This window comes from Clarias gariepinus, chromosome 16, assembly GCF_024256425.1.
Source record: "Clarias gariepinus isolate MV-2021 ecotype Netherlands chromosome 16, CGAR_prim_01v2, whole genome shotgun sequence".
Lineage (NCBI taxonomy): Eukaryota > Metazoa > Chordata > Actinopteri > Siluriformes > Clariidae > Clarias > Clarias gariepinus.
This window is the reverse complement of record NC_071115.1, coordinates 1,582,501-1,602,983: the sequence shown is the minus strand read 5'-3', so window position 1 is coordinate 1,602,983 and position 20,483 is coordinate 1,582,501. Positions and strand designations below refer to the sequence as shown.

Genomic DNA, 20,483 nt, shown 5'->3' with positions numbered 1-20,483 from the left:
GTTACTAACATATAAAAAAGAAAGGTCCCAGGTTTTTAAAAATGCCACTTCAGTTTTGTCATCCTGTGAAGCTTGGTTTTGGTCAGTGAGTAACATTTAGGTTGTGAAGCTCTTATGGATGCTTATCTGTTGGAGGCTTAAAATATAATTTAATCAAATATTTGAAAAGGTGCCATGCGTGAGTGTCAGTGTTCATGCTTCTGTACCCATGTGTCTAGTCGGAGTGAGGGCTGTCCACCACAATGTGCGGTTTTGGCGAGGCTGTAGCAGTCTTTGACACATACGTGTTAATAGATTTTTCCTGCGCAAAAGAAAACACAATATTTTTAAGAACAACATCAGCAGAGATGCAGAAATATGGCTGTACAAATTTAAGAAATCATTATTGTGCAGGTACAGGGGACCAGTAATACCTCCACCAGCTGGTGCCAGTGCTCGATGGGCTTACGGGGGTTTGCCAACATGGCCGTCCAGTGCTCTCTGCCGGGGCCTTCAGCATCACTGCCCACACGACACATCCCAATCACCTCATTATGGCCAATACTGATAAAGACAGAGAAAGCAAAATGAGAAAGAGTGCAAAGGGTGAACAGAGAACATAGACAGTGGCGGAGAAATCTCAATTACTCAATTGCTCCTAGGATTATGAGGAGGAAAGAGACAGGTTGAAAAATGACAGAGGGCAAACAAACATTGTCTTCTGGGTAAATGATTACCGTGAAAATCCTTTGCAGAGGACAGAGTGGACTAACTCTCCACAATTCAAGTCCTTTAACATCACAATTTTTGCTTTCTGTTTTTGTATTGTTGCCACGAAAGTTTTGCGTTTGTATCAGTGTTTAAATTATATAGCTGTTCCGTTTATACAATAATAATATTAATTAATAGCAACTAGATTTTTTTCACGTTTTTTATACTATTGGACTTCGCCTTTTTCCCATTGTTTGCACTTTTTGGAGAATGCGTGGGTTTCTTCGTCTAAGAACAACAAACGGAATTCAGCTCAGAACAACTAAACTTCTACTCTGGTACGATATAATAAATAATATTCACCTTGTTAAGTGTGTAGAGTGCAGGATGTTTAGACATTCTTCCTCCGTTATTAGTGATAACTTTACTTGTGATAGGTGTGTGTTAGTGAGCACTCTGACGGAGAAGATATTAGCACTAAAGGAGCGCATCCAGACTTTAGAGAAGGATAGAGAGCTCAAGAGCAGTGTTATTCCTGTAGCGGACAGTCTGGGTGTCACAGGCAAAGATACCCAGCCACCGACTCCGGCATTAGAGCCCTCACAGCGGGGCGAGTGGGTGACGACTCGGCGGCATACTCGTTTAGCCAAAGCTAACGCTAAGGCTAGCCAACCGGAGCACAGCAGGTTATGGTCGCTGAACCGCCGGATGTCTAGGTGGTGCTCTGAAAATAATGTGGGCTTCATAGACAATTGGAAGACCTTTGAGGGCAAAACTGGCCTGTTAGGGCGGGACGGTGTCCATCCCACTCGGAAACATTTATTGTAGTATAGCTCATAGTCTCAGAAAAGGCCTAGTTAATCGGTGACAATCCAGAGCCCAGGCCAGTCTCGATCATGGTATTAATTTTAAAATACTACTTTTATAAAGCATTAAATGGTCTCGCGCCGCAGTACCTGAGTGAACTGCTAGTGTCTTACGATCCGCCACGCCTACTTCGATCAAAGGATGCAGGCTGCTTGTCAGTACCGCGTATTATGGAAACTACAGCAGGGGGCGGAGCTTTTTCTTACAAAGCCCCAAAGTTATGGAATAGTCTTTCAAATAGTGTTCGGGACACAGTCTCAGTGTTTAAGTCCAGGCTAAAAACCTATTTATTTAGCCAAGCATTTTTATAAATAGATTAGCCTTAGGTAAAGGAGCAGATCTGGGGGACTCATGGACGTAGAGTATTATGGTGAACTGGTATGTTTGGATGCTGTCTTCCTCACTCTCATTGATCACTCAGGTTTGTTGACGGTGAGGTAATTGTTTGCTTTACATCTCAGTTCCCCCTCATGTTTGTGTTTCCTTCTGGCTCCTCCCTTTTAGTTATGATGTCATAGTTAGTCCTGCTGGAGTCTCTGCTTGCACTCTACACTAAATATACATTCACATTATACATTATGTGATTGCGACCATACCTAACTTTTATCTCCTCTCTTCTGTTCTCTCCCCCCCTCTTTCTTCTCCGTCTCTCCCCCTCTCTCTCCTTTCCTCTCTCTCTGTCGAGCTACACATGTCGTTCCTGAGCTGCCAGTGATCCAGACTCCCTCTGCCCTCCGGACCTGTCTGACCCATCCTGGTGCCCCGCTTCTGGCTGGAGATCTCGTCACATGGATGCCCCGTATGTCTCTTTGGGATGCGTCTGGTGTCTGGGGATGGTTCTCTCTACCATGAAGACGGTTCTGGCCTCGACTGGTGTTGACAGCTGTTTCTCTGAGGACTTGACTTGGCTGCAGTTGCTCGAAAGTTCAAGACTGGAATTTCCTATAAGTCTACCTGAGTCTCCAATAACTACCTGGACTCCATATCAACATCAATTAACCTCAACTGTTATAGCTGAACTGCCTGCCACCTAACACGCAGTATGAATGCAGATCAATTCCTGCTTTCTATTTTACCCAGATGAGGATGGGTTCCCTGTTGAGTCTGGTTCCTCTCCAGGTTTTTTCCTATTATCATCTCAGGGAGTTTTTCCTTGCCACTGTCACCCTCGGCTTGCTCACCAGGGACAAACTGCTCATTTTGATTAATGCGCACTCACATTCCATACAGACTTAACCTTCTTAATTTTAAATAATACTTTGATTGTGTAAAGCTGCTTTGCGACATTGACAATTGTTAAAGGCACCATAAAATTTAAATTTTGAATTGAATTAAATTACAGAGCGAGAGATAGATGGCCATCAGTTAAATGATTTGTTTGAGGACAAACATCCCTCCATCCAAACTCTGTCCTTCCACTTATCCTTTATTTTATTATAGACATATGGTCACTAGCTTATTTTTGTGAAATTACACTTTGGTGAAAAATGATTTCTAAAAATGAAACTCCCATTGGAAATGGGGATTATATTGCTTTAGCATGGTTAGGGTAGCTTTGGATATGGCACATTAGCATTGTGAATAGTAGAGATGAAGATTTGTCATTGCTAACCTTGTTTTTGTAATCACATATACTTGTCACATATAATTCTCCTTTTTAAACAAGTTAATAAGAGTCAATAATTCAGCAGAAATACAGCTCAGATCATGCGTTCTGGCGTGATATCTTTTCCTTTTTGCTTGTTTAAGCCTGGGCCGATACCAAACAATTTAAAAAAGGAACAAACTGCTGGGAATGTTTTTACTTACTTTTTTGCATGTTCATGCTGGATAGAGACCAAACTAAATGTCTAAACATGACTATAACATATATTTTGCATGAGTCCTCTTTAAAGTATATCTTTAGATCCCAATGATAACTTGTACCTAATAAAATCTTTTAATAGACCCAGTGCTTACAATTTCAGGTGATACATGCACAGTAAATGTACGGCAGATCCCCAAGACAAACACTGGCATGGATCAGCACCTTTTTTTTTTCTTGTGAAGAGTGTGGAAAGAGAATTTTGCTTCCCTAAGCTATAAATTTGTTACTGTTATAACTAGATTACTTGATTCTAAAAATAGGCATGCAGTGCTTAAAAGAATTCTATCATTTTTCACACATTTACGTGAGACTGTGTGTTCTTACTGATTGAACACAGCAGGAATGAGAAGGGAGGGACGCTGACCGAGGTCTTTGGGATGTAGGGTTGAGGGTCACAAAGGGAGGAGTTAACACTGAAGCTGCGCACATGTATTCAAACCTAAGACATAATTACAGACTTGCTCACTATTAAGAGAAAGTTGTACAGAATTTGGGCATGTGGGCGGAGTTTCCCGAAACAAAGGCGTGCCTTGGTGACTAACGATTCTGACCTTGAAATTAAGCCAATTCTCCTGACAGTCTGATTTAACTACAGCGTGTCATGCAGCAGTGTAGGTTTTGGACTCTTAATACCAGGAGTGTTACTTGAGTGAATACTAGCCTAACACGTTATCTTAATTTGCATTCCCAAAAGATGACAACAATTAACACTGGCTCTAATTAATTAAGATGCCAAATAATGCATGCTAATTTGCATGTTCAGAGGGATAAACTGTGCATGAAAACCAGTGTGATTTACACACAATAGGCTTCATGAAAATGCAAAGTAAAGGAGGTACAAAGCATTATGCAAATAAGGGCTTTGTGTCTGCTGTTCGTTCTTGTGGTCAATTCAGTTATCTAAGAGTAATACAGTAGCAAAGCTTCAGCACTTCACATTTACACACATCACTCTACATCCAGTATAACTGAGCAATATCTTATACTGATATTGCTTTTATACAACAGTCCCACAGACACCATGTATTATCAACAGATTCTGATTTGTTTCTATATTTAACCAGTTGTTTTGCTCCGCCCACACATATCCTCCCTCGAATTGCGGGAGAGCGACAGTTAGCGAGCGACGGGTTAGTGTAAATAACAGGACGTTAAAGTAATTTTTAAATTCTTACTAGTGTTATGTAGCCAAAAGGTAAGGAGAATAAACTATAGAGGTGGACAGTCCTGAGAAACTTACCAGATTTACTTTATATTTCCATGTATTACTTTAGAATATCAGCCCTAGAGCACCATGTAGTGGGTACAATCCCTTGGTCCACACACCAAGTAGTGCCCTTGCTCAGGGGTTAAAGAGGGATTTGGAATTCAGCCTCGTGTTAGGAGCTAGTTAGCTTTGTTGCTCCACTTCAATAAAAAAAACATGCAGGAAGTTTATGCTAATCCCACATCTTTTTTTTCCTCCTTCTTTTGTGAACCCTTTTGTGTTTCCAGACACCAGATTTCATACATCACAGAGATTACAGCAAACCCGCCGTGCCCGCAAGCTTTTATTCCCGACGAGTCAGAGCACCTGATACAACTCATCATCATCTGTTGTAGACCGAGACGGATGGATTGAACGAGCGGAACCAGATGTGTCTCTTATGTAGTTTGAATGAAAAACTGCACCACACTGGACCTACCCCGTTCACACTCATGTCTCTCTCTTGTCTTATCCGAGCAGGTGCAAGCTGAACACAGGAGGTGCACTGTCCAGGATCTGAGCATCTCAGTAGAATCTACAGTTACACTTAATGGTTCGTTAGAGAGACTTGTAGAGATAACAAGGACACAAGGATGCATTCTGGAATAGAGAGACATAACTGCAGATATGTTTTGAGAACTGCAACTCAAGACAGTAAATTGCCGACTTAAGTTTCGCTCCAGGAGCACAAGTCCAACAAAGCGGGTCTTACACCTCTATCTCACCTATGTGGCATCTGTTTTGTGCAATGGCCATAATTGGTTTATCGTAATCCATAGCAAGTTTTTGCAGTTTTGGCAAAGTGATGACGTTTCCAATCTTTCCTGTAAAAAAAATTAAACATGTATTTTTTTCCCAGTCCTTGCAGACCCTGTGGAACCTTGCGGAATGTTGGTTGGTCACTCGTGGTTTCTAACACTGTGTCTCACCGCGAGTCAAACCGTGTAGGTGAGATAGGGGTTGACTCAAATATACCATGTAAACACAAAATATCCAAACACACAGGTTTGGTGTTTTGAATTTATAATGGCAAAAATACACAGGTTTGGTGTTTTGAATTTATAATGGCAAAAATACACAGGTTTGGTGTTTTTGGCGTTATACTCCCGTGAGATGTCGCCTCAAAATTGCACGAGAAATCCTTGTGAAACAGTGATGGGGTCCCTGAAAAACAGCGTTATATGTTGTTTACTGTGCGCTTGAATGGATGGCATTATGTTTAAGAGCTGTACTGGAACGTGAACTCTGTTTTGTTGAGAATTTTTTGAAATTATGGTTATTTCCGATAAGGACAGCTTTACAGGACAAGAACTCAAAGTGAAATGTTCATATTTATGTGTAATAATTTGGCAGGAACACCAATACAAAGAGACATCTGAAAAATATTCAAATGACACACACATACAAACACAGTGCGGTCCCTGTGGACTCTGGCAACCACTGTCTGGGTTACACTGTGTCACAGACATTATAGCCATTAGTGTTAGCATAATTTATGTTTATTCATGAGGTGTGTGGCTTTATGCAAAGCACGGCAGACGTTCAGCAGGGTGAACGGGACACGCTGGAGCACAGGGTCACGTGTTCAACACAGTGCTTACAAACACACTGATGCCAGAGGAATTCAGAATAGACAACACTATGAGAAGCAGAAGCTTATCACCACCACTTCTGGAATTATAAATTAACAAATTCCTTCAGTATCTATTAGCTATTTATGAATAACCACAAATTATTAATGTTAAATGCAATTGTTTCTCTGTTATTAATGACCAAGACGTCATGACTATTTGTCACTAGTCCAACGCACCTTTCCCTCAGGTTGCAGTTTTACTTTAGATTAAACCAAAGCTAATGCTAACATTTGTCACTGCCTAGACTATTCACACTTTAGTCAATGAGATTAATGTGTGTAGAATACGTACAGGATGCTAAACCAGCGACCGTAATTAATCAGCTAGAACGGAGAACAGGTCAAAGTGATCGGATGCTAATGTCCTTCCCCTAAACAACAATCAACTAAAGATTGTTTAGCAGTTGTAACAAACGTACCTCAGATATGTTTTTAAAAATTTGCAGTAACTCCGCAGTTAAAGCCCAAGTTATACAGTACAGGCGGGAAAAAAAATCGATAGTTCTTAAAAGAAGGAAAGGTTGTTTGGTGATGTGGGAGGGTTAGAGTTAGGGTTAGGATGCTGGAAGTCATTTCTGACACACCACTTTCCATTTATCCAGGATAGGGACCAGCACTAACAGTGCCATGTACTTGTGAAACCCCCAGTAGGTGGGATTGGTTAACCTGAGCAGGAACAGAACCTGGGCCACAGCAGCATAGGTGCCACAATCTCCACCAGGTTTACCTCAAAATACTCGGTCAGGACGAATCAAAATCAAAAGACTAACAAAGCAGCTTGAAAGGAATAGGACTGGTGTGAGAGAGTTTACTTAAAACAAACAAGTGGCTTTACACTAATTCCTCTAAATGTTTTCATGGTCAGCACTTAGTAGTCAGCGAATGGAGAATCAAAGAAAATTAATAAGCTATCAAATGCTGGGCAACAATTTCTTAATTATTAACAGGGACAAGTCAAGCTCTTGTGTCACATGTGGAGTGTACAGTAGAAACAAGATCTCTAAACTCAAATTATTCGTTCCACAGCCCAAAAAAATAAATACGAGAAAATAATTAAACCAAAATATAAAGTAAAAATAAAACAAATTAACCTGCACTTTACCTTTAAAAAAAAGTAAAAAAATAAAATCCTGACAAATAAGTGTTTCCGTTTGTACGCGCAGGTGCTGTGTATGTGTGTGTGTGTATGTATGTGAATCTCTTCCCTCTCCCCCTTCTTATCCTACACAGCTACCCTTCCTTCACTCTTTTCACACATGGACATGCACACACCGAAACACTGTTTTATTGGAAAAATAAACAATAAATCTCTCCAAATCTGTGCGTGTGTGTGTGTGTGTGTGTGTTTGGCACGGTGTCCAATGATGCGAGCATACACAGACACAAAGAGCAGGCTGAGGCTTGAGCAGAGAGAGAAAATGGATCTTTAACCTCTCTAATGAGGCTTGCTTTTGCTTTACACGCGCGCTGTACACACACACACATACAGACACAAAATGAAATATGTTTCACGCACACCCATGTGGTCACAGTGTTATAGTAAAGAGTACACATGTGCACAGATGTTGATTATACCAGTGAGAGACGCGCACTAAGACCCAGCAGGGGAAACGATTACCCACAATTCTGCAGCGCAAGAAAGAGAAAAACCATTGGCTCAGTTGTGATCATGTGACGCTTGCCATCAAAACAAGACGCGCATAGGTGATACATGATACTTGGTTCTCGTAAACCAGAACTTGTTTGTTTTCCAAGTCGAACTTTATTAAAAATCTTTGCTCGTCTTGTGGAACACTCGCAAACCAAGTAACAGGTTTGCGAGTTATAGGTTTCACTCTATTCTGTAAAACATCACAATCATACCAGATGTTCTATAGAGTCCTATTGCAGGTCTGTAGAAGTGAGAAAAAAATTCTCCTAAAAATGCTGTACACGCACATCAAAGCAAAAGTGGAGGTCTATAGAGCTGTTTTGAACTGAATCAATTTCTATAGAATGTGCATCTTGAAGCAACAGTTTGACAGGATCCCATTGCAGGAGTTTATAAAACACACAACCATTCTTATAGAAGATGAATCTTAAAACAAAAGGTATACAAAGGCCTATTGTGGGTCTTCACAAGTTCTTTACAACTGAGCAAAAGTTATATTAAAAACATACATTGAAATAAAACTTTAATACCGTGCAATTGCCATTCTATGGAGTTCTAGTGAAATTTTACATTTTAAAGGAAATGTTCTACAGAGTCCTATTACAGATCTTTTGTGTTCTATATACAGTAGCTCAATATAAATTCTAGGAAACATCCATCAGAAAGCAAAAGTTCTATAGAGGCATACTGCAGGTCTATAGAGTTTTATATAACTGTGTTAACATTTTGAGCCAACAAATAATCTATAGAGTTCTGTACAACGGAATTCTAAAAATTATAGAAAACTTCTTTAAGCTACAGAGCATTATTGGCGGTCTACAGAGTTCTGTAAAACATTAAAATGTCTATAAAAAGCAAAGGTTTTAGAGTCCAGTCAGAGGTCTACTGTAAATAAAAAGTTACATAGAACTAGAGTTAGTCATACCTCGGTTTTCCACATTGAGGTATGACACTAAGCTTCAGTCGTAATGTATTCAAGCAAGAAAACATAGTGGGAAAAGTAACGCAGAGCCCCGCCCCCATTAGGATTAAGACTCATACCAGTCATAGTCCATGACAGCGATGATGAGTGAGACACTCTCGATGTTCTCGTTAGGGATATCAAACACCAGAGCCTCGTTGTAGGTGGGGTTCAGCGTGTTCTTCTTAATGGATGTCTTTCTCTTCTTCAACCTGCGTCCATCACACACCAGGGACGCCTTCACGTATGGGTCTGAGAGACAGAGAGCGAGAGAGAAAGAGAGAGAGAGAGAATGAAAGGGAAAAGGGACAGATAGAGAATGTTAAAAAGAAGAAAAAACTGAAAGAGACACTTTAGAAATGCCAAGGTAGAAAAAAAGGAAGAGAGAAAAGTGTTAAAAAGAACAGAGTAAGAAATGAAGAGGAAGAGAAAAAGACAAACTCACTGAGGAAAAGAAAGCAAAAAAAAAGAAAAAAAAAGAGATGAGGAGTGAAAGAGGCGTTAAGAGCGGTAACAAGGGTCAGAGTGTTCGTGCTAGCATGATCAGACTAGCCTAGATAGCGGGAACGTCATCTCTGTCAGAGAGAGAGAGAGAGAGAGACGGTGCTTAATTACATCCTCAGAGACAATCCATTATTTCATTACTCTCTGAACTCTTCTGCAATAATCAAATTAAGTGACACTGATTGTTTCTGTCTCTGATACCCCCCCCCCCCCACCCCCACCATACCCGCCCACAGACACACTATGGAACCTGGATCGAATCAGGTTTCTAAAATCTAAACTAATGATGTCCTTCACCCAGTCACTTTTTAGTACGCAGAATCGCACGGGACAAAATTATATAAAGTCGTAATGAAAATAAGCAGGTTAATTAATACTAAAGTTTGATTCAATAATGTTTAATTAACATAATAAAATCTTTTAATTATGTTTTTCCTTTGGAAATTTTTTATTCATTTTGAAAGTCTTTTTATTTTTTTCAGGATAATATTTTATATATTAATATGACTGATCGAATCGAGCATAAACAAGGTGACGGAACAGACCGAGCCTATTTTGATTATATTAGCTAGCGACAGTGATATTGATAGCTATGAGTCCATCATTATAAAGGTGTCTTTATGAGAGTGCTGTTACTCCACACAGAATCCTCCTGATGAAGGCAGTTTTGCCCAGACGGGACCTCGTTCACACCGTGTACACCAAAGGAGCTCAAGTTCAGACTTTTACTTTTAAACGTACAGTTTAAAGTAAAAGTCGTACAGCTGTGACAGGTCTCACTTTTAATGTTATCTACTGTAGTGTGTGTGTGTGTGTGTGTGTGTGTGTGTGTGTGAGTGCACCTGAGAAGCCTGTCAGGTCCATGGCTTTGAGGTTAGTGGCCTTGATGACGGTGGCGGTTAGTCGGCCGGCTGTCGGCAAGTAACACAGTGAGAAGTTCAACTCCCCAAGATCAGCTTTCTCCTACACACACACACACACACACACACACACACCAGATATCATCAGATCAGTCCAAGACACACTTAAAGCTCTACTAACATAAAAATAAACTTGTTGTAGAAATCCCTCTCTCTCTCTCTCTCTCTCTCTCTCTCTGTCTTTCAAGTTTTTAAATAATGTATTATTTAAAACTGCAATAATAAACCAAACTGACAAATAATTCCAGGAACCTTTGAGAAGCTAATCCATTCCAACACTTTTAAAACACTAAAGAACCACAAAATCATTTGAGAAATGAAATAGTTCCTGAAGTTTCAAATCCTTTGGAGAAAATAAATTATCTACAATCATTTAAAGACTTTAACAGGTCCAGAACATTTTAAAGAAACCAAACTTAAAAGGAGTTTTGTTACCTTTTAAAGAAATCAAATATTTAAAATATTTCGAGTCATTAATAACTTGCGGCGAGAAAAAAAAAATGCAGAAACATTTAATTAACTCAAGCTCTTCAGATATACTTGTTTTTCTTTCAGCTAAGTGATTTAAAATCTTTTAAGAACTTCAATAGTTCCCATACCTTTTTGAAAAGCAGAACCTTTTGAGAAACAAATCTGTCGGATTTTACTAAAGCGCTCCAGAAATGAAATGCTTCCAGGATCTTTTAAGGAACGATTGAGTTATTTTGTGAGACCGAAACATGTGATGTTTAAACCAATTAATTAAATAGTTCCACAATGTTTGGAGGAACTAAGGAGAGAAAAGAGAAAATAAATCCCTTAGCAATGTTTTGAAGTCCTAAACAGCTCCGCGATTGTTTAAAGAACTATAGTTTAAGGAACCTTTGATGAAATAACGTGGGTTAAACACTCTGATGATGTAAAAACTGAAAAAGAAACAAAAAAATGAACAATCCTGTGTCCAGGCTCGGCTTCTCAGAGAGCTGTCAATCAAACTCGGTATTATAACATACACTATGACCACGCCCATGATGTCAGGTTGTCATGTCTGATTGTTCTTCGTCACACCCTGTGGATCGTGCGACACCGTCATCATGGAAGCTGCAGCCTCGTTTTTTTTTTTTACCGTTTCTCCGTTTGCAGGAGCAGCAGCAGCTCCCGAGCCCATTAGCGCCGACCCCGTGCTCCTCATGTTTTAGTGTTTCGCCTGCTCGAAAGCAGCTGACTCAGCTGGGCTAATTATCAAACCCTTCACGAGCTGAGTCAGGTGTGCTTCCAAAGCGAGCGTAGTGTGAGGAGTGTGAGCAAAATGCACCGGACGCCTGAGGTATATAAATGTAATTTACATACTGTTTGCGATCTAAATGATTTCCAGGCTGCTGGAATTTGCTGACCCAAAACGCAGAGCCTGCAGATGACAAATTATAGACAAACAAACTGTTAAACACTAATTAGCCGAGCGCGGACCAAAACAGATGCAGCCACTCCAAATGTGGCTTGATTAATTGTGTTAACTCATTTATGTGTGTGTGATTGTAGTATGTGTGTGTGTGTGTGTGTGTGAGAGAGAGAGAGAGAGAGAGAGAGAGAGAGAGAAAGAAATTTGTGGTGCTCTATTTAACAGGTGTCTCACCGCTGTCCCTTCCACAATGTCCCTCCAGATGGGTTTGTCCCCGCTGCCCTCGCTGAAGTCCAGCAAGTTCTCCACCACCACCTGACCGATCAGGTCGTGTCTGGAAAAACGGTCAAAGTCATAGATGGAGAAGTGCAGCTTGCGTGAGTGAAGCTCGGCCAACGGCACGCCGAACTGGAACGTCTCGTTAAACACCGGGTTCAGGGTTTTCCTGTGGACCTGCCGGGAGCGGCGTGTGAACAGGGACGGAATGAAAGGAAAAGAGAGGAGAGGTGGAAAGAGCAAAAGAAAGGGGAACGAATGAGTCACTAACAGTATTTCTTCGTGTATCTACATCTCTCCAAAGCAGCCTAAGAGGAATGTTGAAGAATTTAAGAAAATGTTAGGAATAAAGTTCAAGTTCCCTGTAATTAGCGTTTTTACAAAAGAACCCTATATGCTGGGAAAACATAAAGCAAACAGGGGAGTAAAAGTCAAAGAGCTATCAGGAGATTCTAGACATTGCTCGAGGGAAAAAAGCTCGATCAATATGTGTTGAAACAAACGAAAAGATAAACGTTTTTTTGACTATTAAGTATTTTTTAAACAAAAGGTGAACACGGTGCGGGTTGAGTTTGAAGCACGGACAAGGAAAGGAATAAAAGCAGCTCGTACTGTACCAGTATAAACGCCTCTGTGTTTAAGTTACACGTTAATAGTGCGGAGGAGTGAAGGAGGGGGATGGAGGAAAAAAAGCCAGCACCTTGGTCTGAAACTTCTTCTTCCTGTCAGGCAGCAGGTAGATCTTCACGTATGGGTCAGAGAAACCGTTGGCGTCTTTGGCTGGCAGGTCCAGAGCTTTGAGGATCTTCACCACCAGCTGTTCCGTACTGCGAAAGAGAGACAGACAGACAGAGAGACAGACAGACAGACAGAGTGAGAGACAGGGAGAGAGAGAGAGACAGGGAGAGAAAGAGACAGGGAGAGAGAGAGACAGGGAGAGAGAGAGAGACAGGGAGAGAGAGAGACAGGGAGAGACAGAGAGGACAGATTATATAGACATTTCCGCTGTGATGCTGTGTGAAAGATGTGACTCAAAGCTAAGACAGCATGTGAAACCATTCACTCACTCGCAAACACACACACACACACACACACACACACACACACACACACACACACACTCGCTCAGATTCAGCAGATTTTTTTGAATGGTTGGAGGAAACCAGATAACCTGGAGGGACACAGTCTAAGCTCAGAACCCCGAAGCTGAAGCCACACCCTGACACAGGTCATGTTTCTGGTGTAAACTGACAGCACGGTGTGTAACATGAACCATGACGTTCTGTCTGAAGTTTAATCTGCACCATCAGTGAATCTAAATGTGGAGTAAAAGTGATGTTATGAACAGTTATGTGTGGGATTTAATAATCTACTGTAAAATAATCTACTAATGCGCTACTGTCTCAATGTAAACAAACACCTGCACCAATAGATATTAATTAGAAAAGATAAAGTGAATATTTTGACTGGGATTAGTTCATATTTTCACTTTGGCTGAAATAACAGCGCTGAAGTGGTATAAGTGAATTTTAACACGCTGGAGTGGTTTTAAGACAAAACTTCATCTTTATCCTTTGATCTACTTTTTCCATTTCTCATCTGTGATTCACTCTCCGATTACCGAACAGGGTAAACATTTCTATATCCTCTATTTTCTATTTATTGTAATAAGATGAAATGACAGTGGATCCAAAATCTAGCTGTGAACTAAGTACATTTTGTACAGTTTCCTAAGTATTTAAATACTTCATGTAGTTTAGTATATTTAAATATTCTTTCGATAATATTGCTCATCTAATGCTGATAGCCTGCCATGTCTTTAACTTAAAGCATTATAAAACACCTAACCCCATCATGCCTGAACACTCCAATATGATCTACTGGGACGTGATTCATGGCACTGCGAGCTCTTGTGTTTGTTTGGAAATTATACTTAGAATGACAGGATTCTTACAGCCAAAGACATCGAGACTTTTTCTTTAGGACATAAGCAAAGAGGACACACCTCCCTTGATCAGCCTCTTTGACACAGAGAATAGACATTTGTCTCTGAGACTGGAAGGCACAGGGACTCCCAGATCCTTTGAGACTAATAGGCAAAGTATAGGCACTTTAAAATGATTGACAGGCTCAGGAACCTCAATCATTTTGAGATGGCACGCCTCCCTTACTAAGCCACATGAGCACACAAGCCACACCCACTTCTGTATGATCGACAGACACAGAGGCCCCCACCTCCTTCGCTGAGACTCAGCAACACAGAAGCCACACCCACTTCACTAATCCTCATGAGCACACAGGCCACACCCAGATTGCTATGATTGACAGCCACATATAGCCCCACCTCCTTTACACACACTGACAGGTCATGCCTCCGTCATCATGAGCAGTTTTTCTCTGGGTTACTTTGACATGACCTCCTTCCCCCCCCCCCCAAAGTTATTTTTCTAACATACAGAACACTGATTTAAAGTCTCTGCTTTTAGTAAAAAAATTAAAAATCTGGATCAGAACAAAAGGGTTAAGACTCAAATCAATAAAGACTCAGATCTCTGGGCTACAAGCAGCAGTAAATATGAAAGCTTAAATATTTAATGCATATGTGTGTACGTGCAGTGAGAGAAGCGCCTGGAGCACCAGAACTTGATCAATAATGTAGACCTTATTACATGCACCACCATCACTCACGCCTTGTCTATAGCATAGCACGCGGCACGGACCGGTGGTCTTTTAGCGGCGAGGTGCTAAAAAAAAAAAGAAAAAGAAATGCCCTTGTGTGAGGATTTAATTACAGGACGTGAAACTCTGCGGGATCTAATCAGACCTTATTAGGATGTGTCTTGGAACGTTAATGATGGTGTCACCACTTCATTAGTGCTCTTAGAAAGACAGCAGGATGTCTCAAATGGTACATCAACTCTCCATTTGTTGTGGTCTCCGCCCTCGCCAGCGTACAATAGCAGATCTAGAATGCTTCGGTCTTTTATTTACAGGGCATTATGGCATTATATATTTAACATTTATTTAACTGTACCCAATCAGGGCACTGCTTACAGTATAATGATAACCAATTGAGAAGCACGTGTGAATGTCTCTGCAGCCAATCACATTTCAGTTCCTATTCCCAAACATCCATCCATCCTGGGTAGGGTGGTAGTGGCCCTGGAGCCTATCTCAGGAGAGTCAGGGCACAAAATGGAGGAAACTCTGGACGGGGTATCAAACGACTGCAGGGCACAAGCACACAGACTCACACACTCACACACCTACAGTACCCATAGACTATGGTAAATTTGGAAATCAGAAAGAAACTCTCTGTGCACCAGGGAGACAACTGAAAACTTCATGCACACAGACCAGCGGTAAGAGAAGCAACCCCACACATGAATGGTCTCAGGATGCTTCCCTGTTGGCATGACACAGGACTAATGGTAGTGCTTAACTTTATAAATTTTAAGAAGGGCAGCAAAGAAGCCACTTCCCTGAAGAAGAGAAGGGGACAGACTCATATTCTGTAAAATGAACAAAGATTAGTCCTAGTCCTTTTTGGGCAAAATTGCCAAAACTGTTTAAGGCATCTGGGAAAAGATTGCCCGGACAAGAACAGGTCAGCGATACCATCAGTCTTGTGTCATGCCGACAGTAAAGCATCCTGAGACCATTCATGTGTGGGGTCACATCCCAGACAAGGGAATTTTGCCTAAGAACACAGTCATGGATAAAGAATGGTACAAAGAGCAACTTCTCCCAACTATCTAAGAACAGTTTGATGACAAACAATCTCTTTTCCCGGAGACCACGTCATAAAGCAAAAGTGATAACTAAGTGGCTCAGGGAACAAAACATAAAATTTTGGGTCCATGGCTTGGAAACTCCCCAGACCTCAATCCCATTGAGAACTTGTGCTCGATCCTCAAGAGGCAGGTGGAAGAACAAAAAGACCACAAACTATGACGAACTCCAAGCATTGGGCTGCACCATCAGTCAGGGTCTGGCCCAGAAGGTGATTGACAGCATGCGAGGGCGGATTGCAGAGGTCTTGAAAAAGAAGATCAACACTGCAATCATTGAATCTTTGAATAAACTTAATGTAATTGTCAATAAAAAAAAAATCTTTGACATTTCGAAATGCTTGTTATAATACTTCAGTATTCCAGAGTAACATCTGACAAAAGATTCAAAAACACTGAAGCAGCAGACTTTGTGAAAATTAATATTTGTGTCATTCTTCAAATTGTGGCTCTGCTCAAGGAAGTTTTACTTCTACCACATCACAACCACGTTGCTGGAAACGTCTTAAATACTGGAGCAGATTGTTAGTGTGATTGATGCAGATGACTAAGTGAGGGCAGTGTAGCTGCGTTTGGAGAGAGAGAGCGATCGTTCTGACAGCTCTACACATTCCAAACAATGCAGCTTCAGATAAAACCTGTCATCATAAATACAGGGTGCTTCTGACTTCGGCTGTGATGGAACAACGGCCTGTCGCATTCGCGCATCATATTAACGCCTCACGTTTCGCTCTTTTCCCTAATCATGGACTGACAGCGCGTCCCTTCCTCATTCACAGCAACACAAAGCCACGCTTTCAGATGCGCTCCCCGGAGCCCTCGGCGTCTCAAAGCTCGGAGACAAATCAACAGATAAATAACAAAAGCACCTCAGGAGCTTGTCGACGGAGGCTAAAAATGGCTGCTATTCCCCTGGTGCATTTGTGTGTGTGTGTGTGTGTGTGCGATAACAGCCAGATGGTGTGTCCCACAGGGTCAGACCTGCTATTCCTGAACCGCTTCTCGCCGTGACACGTCGGCGTATCGGCAACACGACAAGATGACAACATGACACAGCTGGAGATGCGATAATGTCAGCTAAAGAGCACCTGAAGAGCATCGCTACATGGGATGTGTTTGTGTCACCAGTGTTCGCATCACAGATCAGCTGCCGAAACCTTAAAATCAGGACGTTACCTGGTTGTCACTATGTTGTTGTTGTTGCTGGTTTGTTTTTTAAACAAAACATGACTAATTGATTGTCACGCCTTTCCTTGTTCTGAATTTGTACAGAATTATGGGTTTGGAGGTGTGCATGTACTGTAATGCTTGTTATGTAAGAATAAAGACGTGTGTAAGGTAAGTTGTTGAATTCTCGAATCCGATTGGTCAGAAGGTCTGGATTAATTCTCTTTAACAGCTGTCCTGATAGTAGCACAGCGACAAATCACAGTTTTATTTATAATGAACATAATTAATCATAATTAATAATCATAATTAATTATAATGATAATATGTTAGTGTTTTGTAGCAACAGCTCGTTTGCGGGACGTCTACAGCGCATGCTCGAGAATGAAAAAAATGCTTTGAAGTTTTCTGTAAGGAAACGTTTATTTCGTAATACTTATGGAAGGAGTCTCCAGTGTCAGAGGTAAAGCTCTAAGTTCAGGCTTTCCAACACCTTCATGACTGACAACATGACAACCTACAACTCTTTTTATTTTATTTAGTCTGTTGAAGGAACGAGTGTTTATAGTTGCTATAACAGAAGTGAACTAACACAATTCATGGATGCAACTATAAACAGATAAAAAAAATGTCATGCAGTTTTCTATTCCTATAACAGCATCCCCACTTTCTCCATTAGTCCCCACTCATTCTCTCCTTCTTCCTCTCTCCCTCTGGCATTTCCCTCTTTTTTTCTCCCTCTATAACTCTGGATGTAACACAGCTTGGTGTTATTATGTGTTGACGGCGTGGGCCTGTTTAAAGTGTTCGGTCCACATATATAATTCATGGCTCTGCTTCTCCCTCTCATTTCTCCGACATCAGCACTTTCATGCACTCACTGAAGAGCTGCTGAAATAAAAGACACGTGCAGGACTATAATTCAAGCCCGCTCGTATGTCTTTCTCTCTTTCTTTTCTCCTAAAGTGAACTCTTTTTAAATAGCCCTGGTGTTTAAACCTATTCAACCTAAAAAAACATTCTGTAAAAAAAAAATATATAAAAATCATATTGAAAGAATTATATTTTACATCATTTGGACTCCGAGAGCGAGGAAGTGAAATAATGGAGCTAAAAATAACCTGACCGGGATAAAAATAAAGCTGGAGGAGAATCAACATTTTACAAAAGAAGTGCTCGCAGAAGAGTGTGTTTTACCCAGACGAGCAGTGTGTGTTAGCAGTCCGAAGGTGATCATTGTCAGAACTGTTTTTATCAGCGGAGGTTTATTCCTCTCATACCACAGCCAAGACTTACTCTTTTTTTTTTTTTATAATGAAGGATGCAACATCATGTCTAGAAAGTGTTCAGTCTTTTGTTGTGGAGTTTTGATGAAACAAGTTGCCATGAAACATTATTATAGTAATAAACAGAAATAAACAGCTTGACCATGCGGGAAGATTCACAACACAGGAAGTTATTAGCCAATTTTCTGCACAAGTTATAGTGTAAAAATAACTGACTTTGTGTGGAGTTGAGCCCATGACATGCATAGTGAAAATTGTTTAGCTCAATGAGATCTACAGTAGAAAGTGTGTAAGAGCTATGCAGCAAAATCTCTTGAGGCACACTCGGGGCCCAGACTCGCAGGCGTCCTAATGGCAGCAGAACCTGTCTACCGAGTTTTCGAGGATATTAAGACCCCCAAAAGGGCCCGGATGATTGGAAAGAAATAATGATAAAAATCCTTAGAAAAGCAATTGGGCTGATGTCATAGTGCTTGGGCCCTAATAAATGGTATTGAATACTTCCACACTGAATAGCAAAGCCTCTGCTTAGACTTTATCTCCCTGCCTGCACGTAACACATCGCATTGCATTTCACTTTCATCACAGTATTGCAGTCATGAAATGCAATTATTACACACCTTAAGGGAAGAAGAAAAGGGTTGTTTTAAAGCAAAAAAACTCATTGGTTTTGTTCAGTATTTCTGTCGTTCATCAAAGACACACCACTAATGTTATAGAAACGTTATAGACACACCCCTAATGTTATAGACACATTATAGACACACCCCTAATGTTATAGACACATTATAGACACACCCCTAATGTTATAGACACATTATAGACACACCCCTAATGTTATAGACACATTATAGACACACCCCTAATGTTATAGACACACCCCTAATGTTATAGACACATTATAGACACACCCCTAATGTTATAGACACATTATAGACACATTATAGACACGCCCCCTAATGTTATAGACACATTATAGACACACCCCTAATGTTATAGACACATTATAGACACACCCCCTAATGTTATAGACACATTATAGACACACCCCTTAATGTTATAGACACATTATAGACACACCCCTAATGTTATAGACACATTATAGACACACCCCTAATGTTATAGACACATTATAGACACACCCCCTAATGTAAAAGACACATTATAGACACACCCCCTAATGTTATAGACACATTAAAGACACACCCCGTAATGTTAGACATATTATAGACACCCCCCCTAATGTAATAGACACATTATAGACACACCCACTAATGTGATAGACACATTATAGACACCCCCTAATGTTATAGACACATTATAGACACGCCTCCTAATGTTATAGACACATTATAGACACACCCCTAATGTTATAGACACATTATAGACACACCCCTAATGTTATAGACACATTATAGACACACCCCTAATGTTATAGACACATTATAGACACACCCCCTAATGTTATAGACACATTATAGACACACCCCTAATGTTATAGACACATTATAGACACACACCCTAATGTTATAGACACATTATAGACATACGTTCTGATGTTATAGACACATTAAAGACACAACCCCTAATGTTATAGACACATTATAGACACACCCCCTAATGTTATAGACACATTAAAGACACAACCCCTAATGTTATAGACACATTATAGACACGCCTCCTAATGTTATAGACACATTATAGACACACCCCTAATGTTATAGACACATTATAGACACGCCTCCTAATGTTATAGACACATTATAGACACACCCCCTAATGTTATAGACACATTAAAGACACAACCCCTAATGTTATAGACACATTATAGACACACCCCTAATGTTATAGACACATTATAGACACACCCCTAATGTTATAGACACATTATAGACACGCCTCCTAATGTTATAGACACATTATAGACACACCCCTAATGTTATAGACACATTATAGACACACCCCTAATGTTATAGACACATTATAGACACGCCTCCTAATGTTATAGACACATTATAGACACACCCCTAATGTTATAGACACATTATAGACACGCCTCCTAATGTTATAGACACATTATAGACACACCCCTAATGTTATAGACACATTATAGACACACCCCTAATGTTATAGACACATTATAGACACACCCCTAATGTCATAGACACATTATAGACACACCCCTAATGTCATAGACACATTATAGACACGCCTCCTAATGTTATAGACACATTATAGACACACCC

At 40.5% G+C, this 20,483-nt stretch overlaps 1 protein-coding gene across 1 annotated transcript in view; it reads right to left on the bottom strand.

Moving 5' to 3' along the window:
• The window catches only part of syt3 (synaptotagmin III), a 48,780-nt gene that overhangs the window by 2,341 nt on the left and 25,956 nt on the right, over nucleotides 1-20,483 (bottom strand). The window contains exons 6-11 of the mRNA XM_053514033.1: nucleotides 12,694-12,820; nucleotides 11,952-12,170; nucleotides 10,262-10,382; nucleotides 8,996-9,167; nucleotides 414-543; nucleotides 207-301 (exon numbers count right to left, since the gene is read on the bottom strand). Of these exons, the coding sequence (XP_053370008.1) occupies nucleotides 215-301; nucleotides 414-543; nucleotides 8,996-9,167; nucleotides 10,262-10,382; nucleotides 11,952-12,170; nucleotides 12,694-12,820 (856 nt within the window). The 3' untranslated portion in view covers nucleotides 207-214. The remainder of the gene's footprint in view (nucleotides 1-206; nucleotides 302-413; nucleotides 544-8,995; nucleotides 9,168-10,261; nucleotides 10,383-11,951; nucleotides 12,171-12,693; nucleotides 12,821-20,483) is intronic.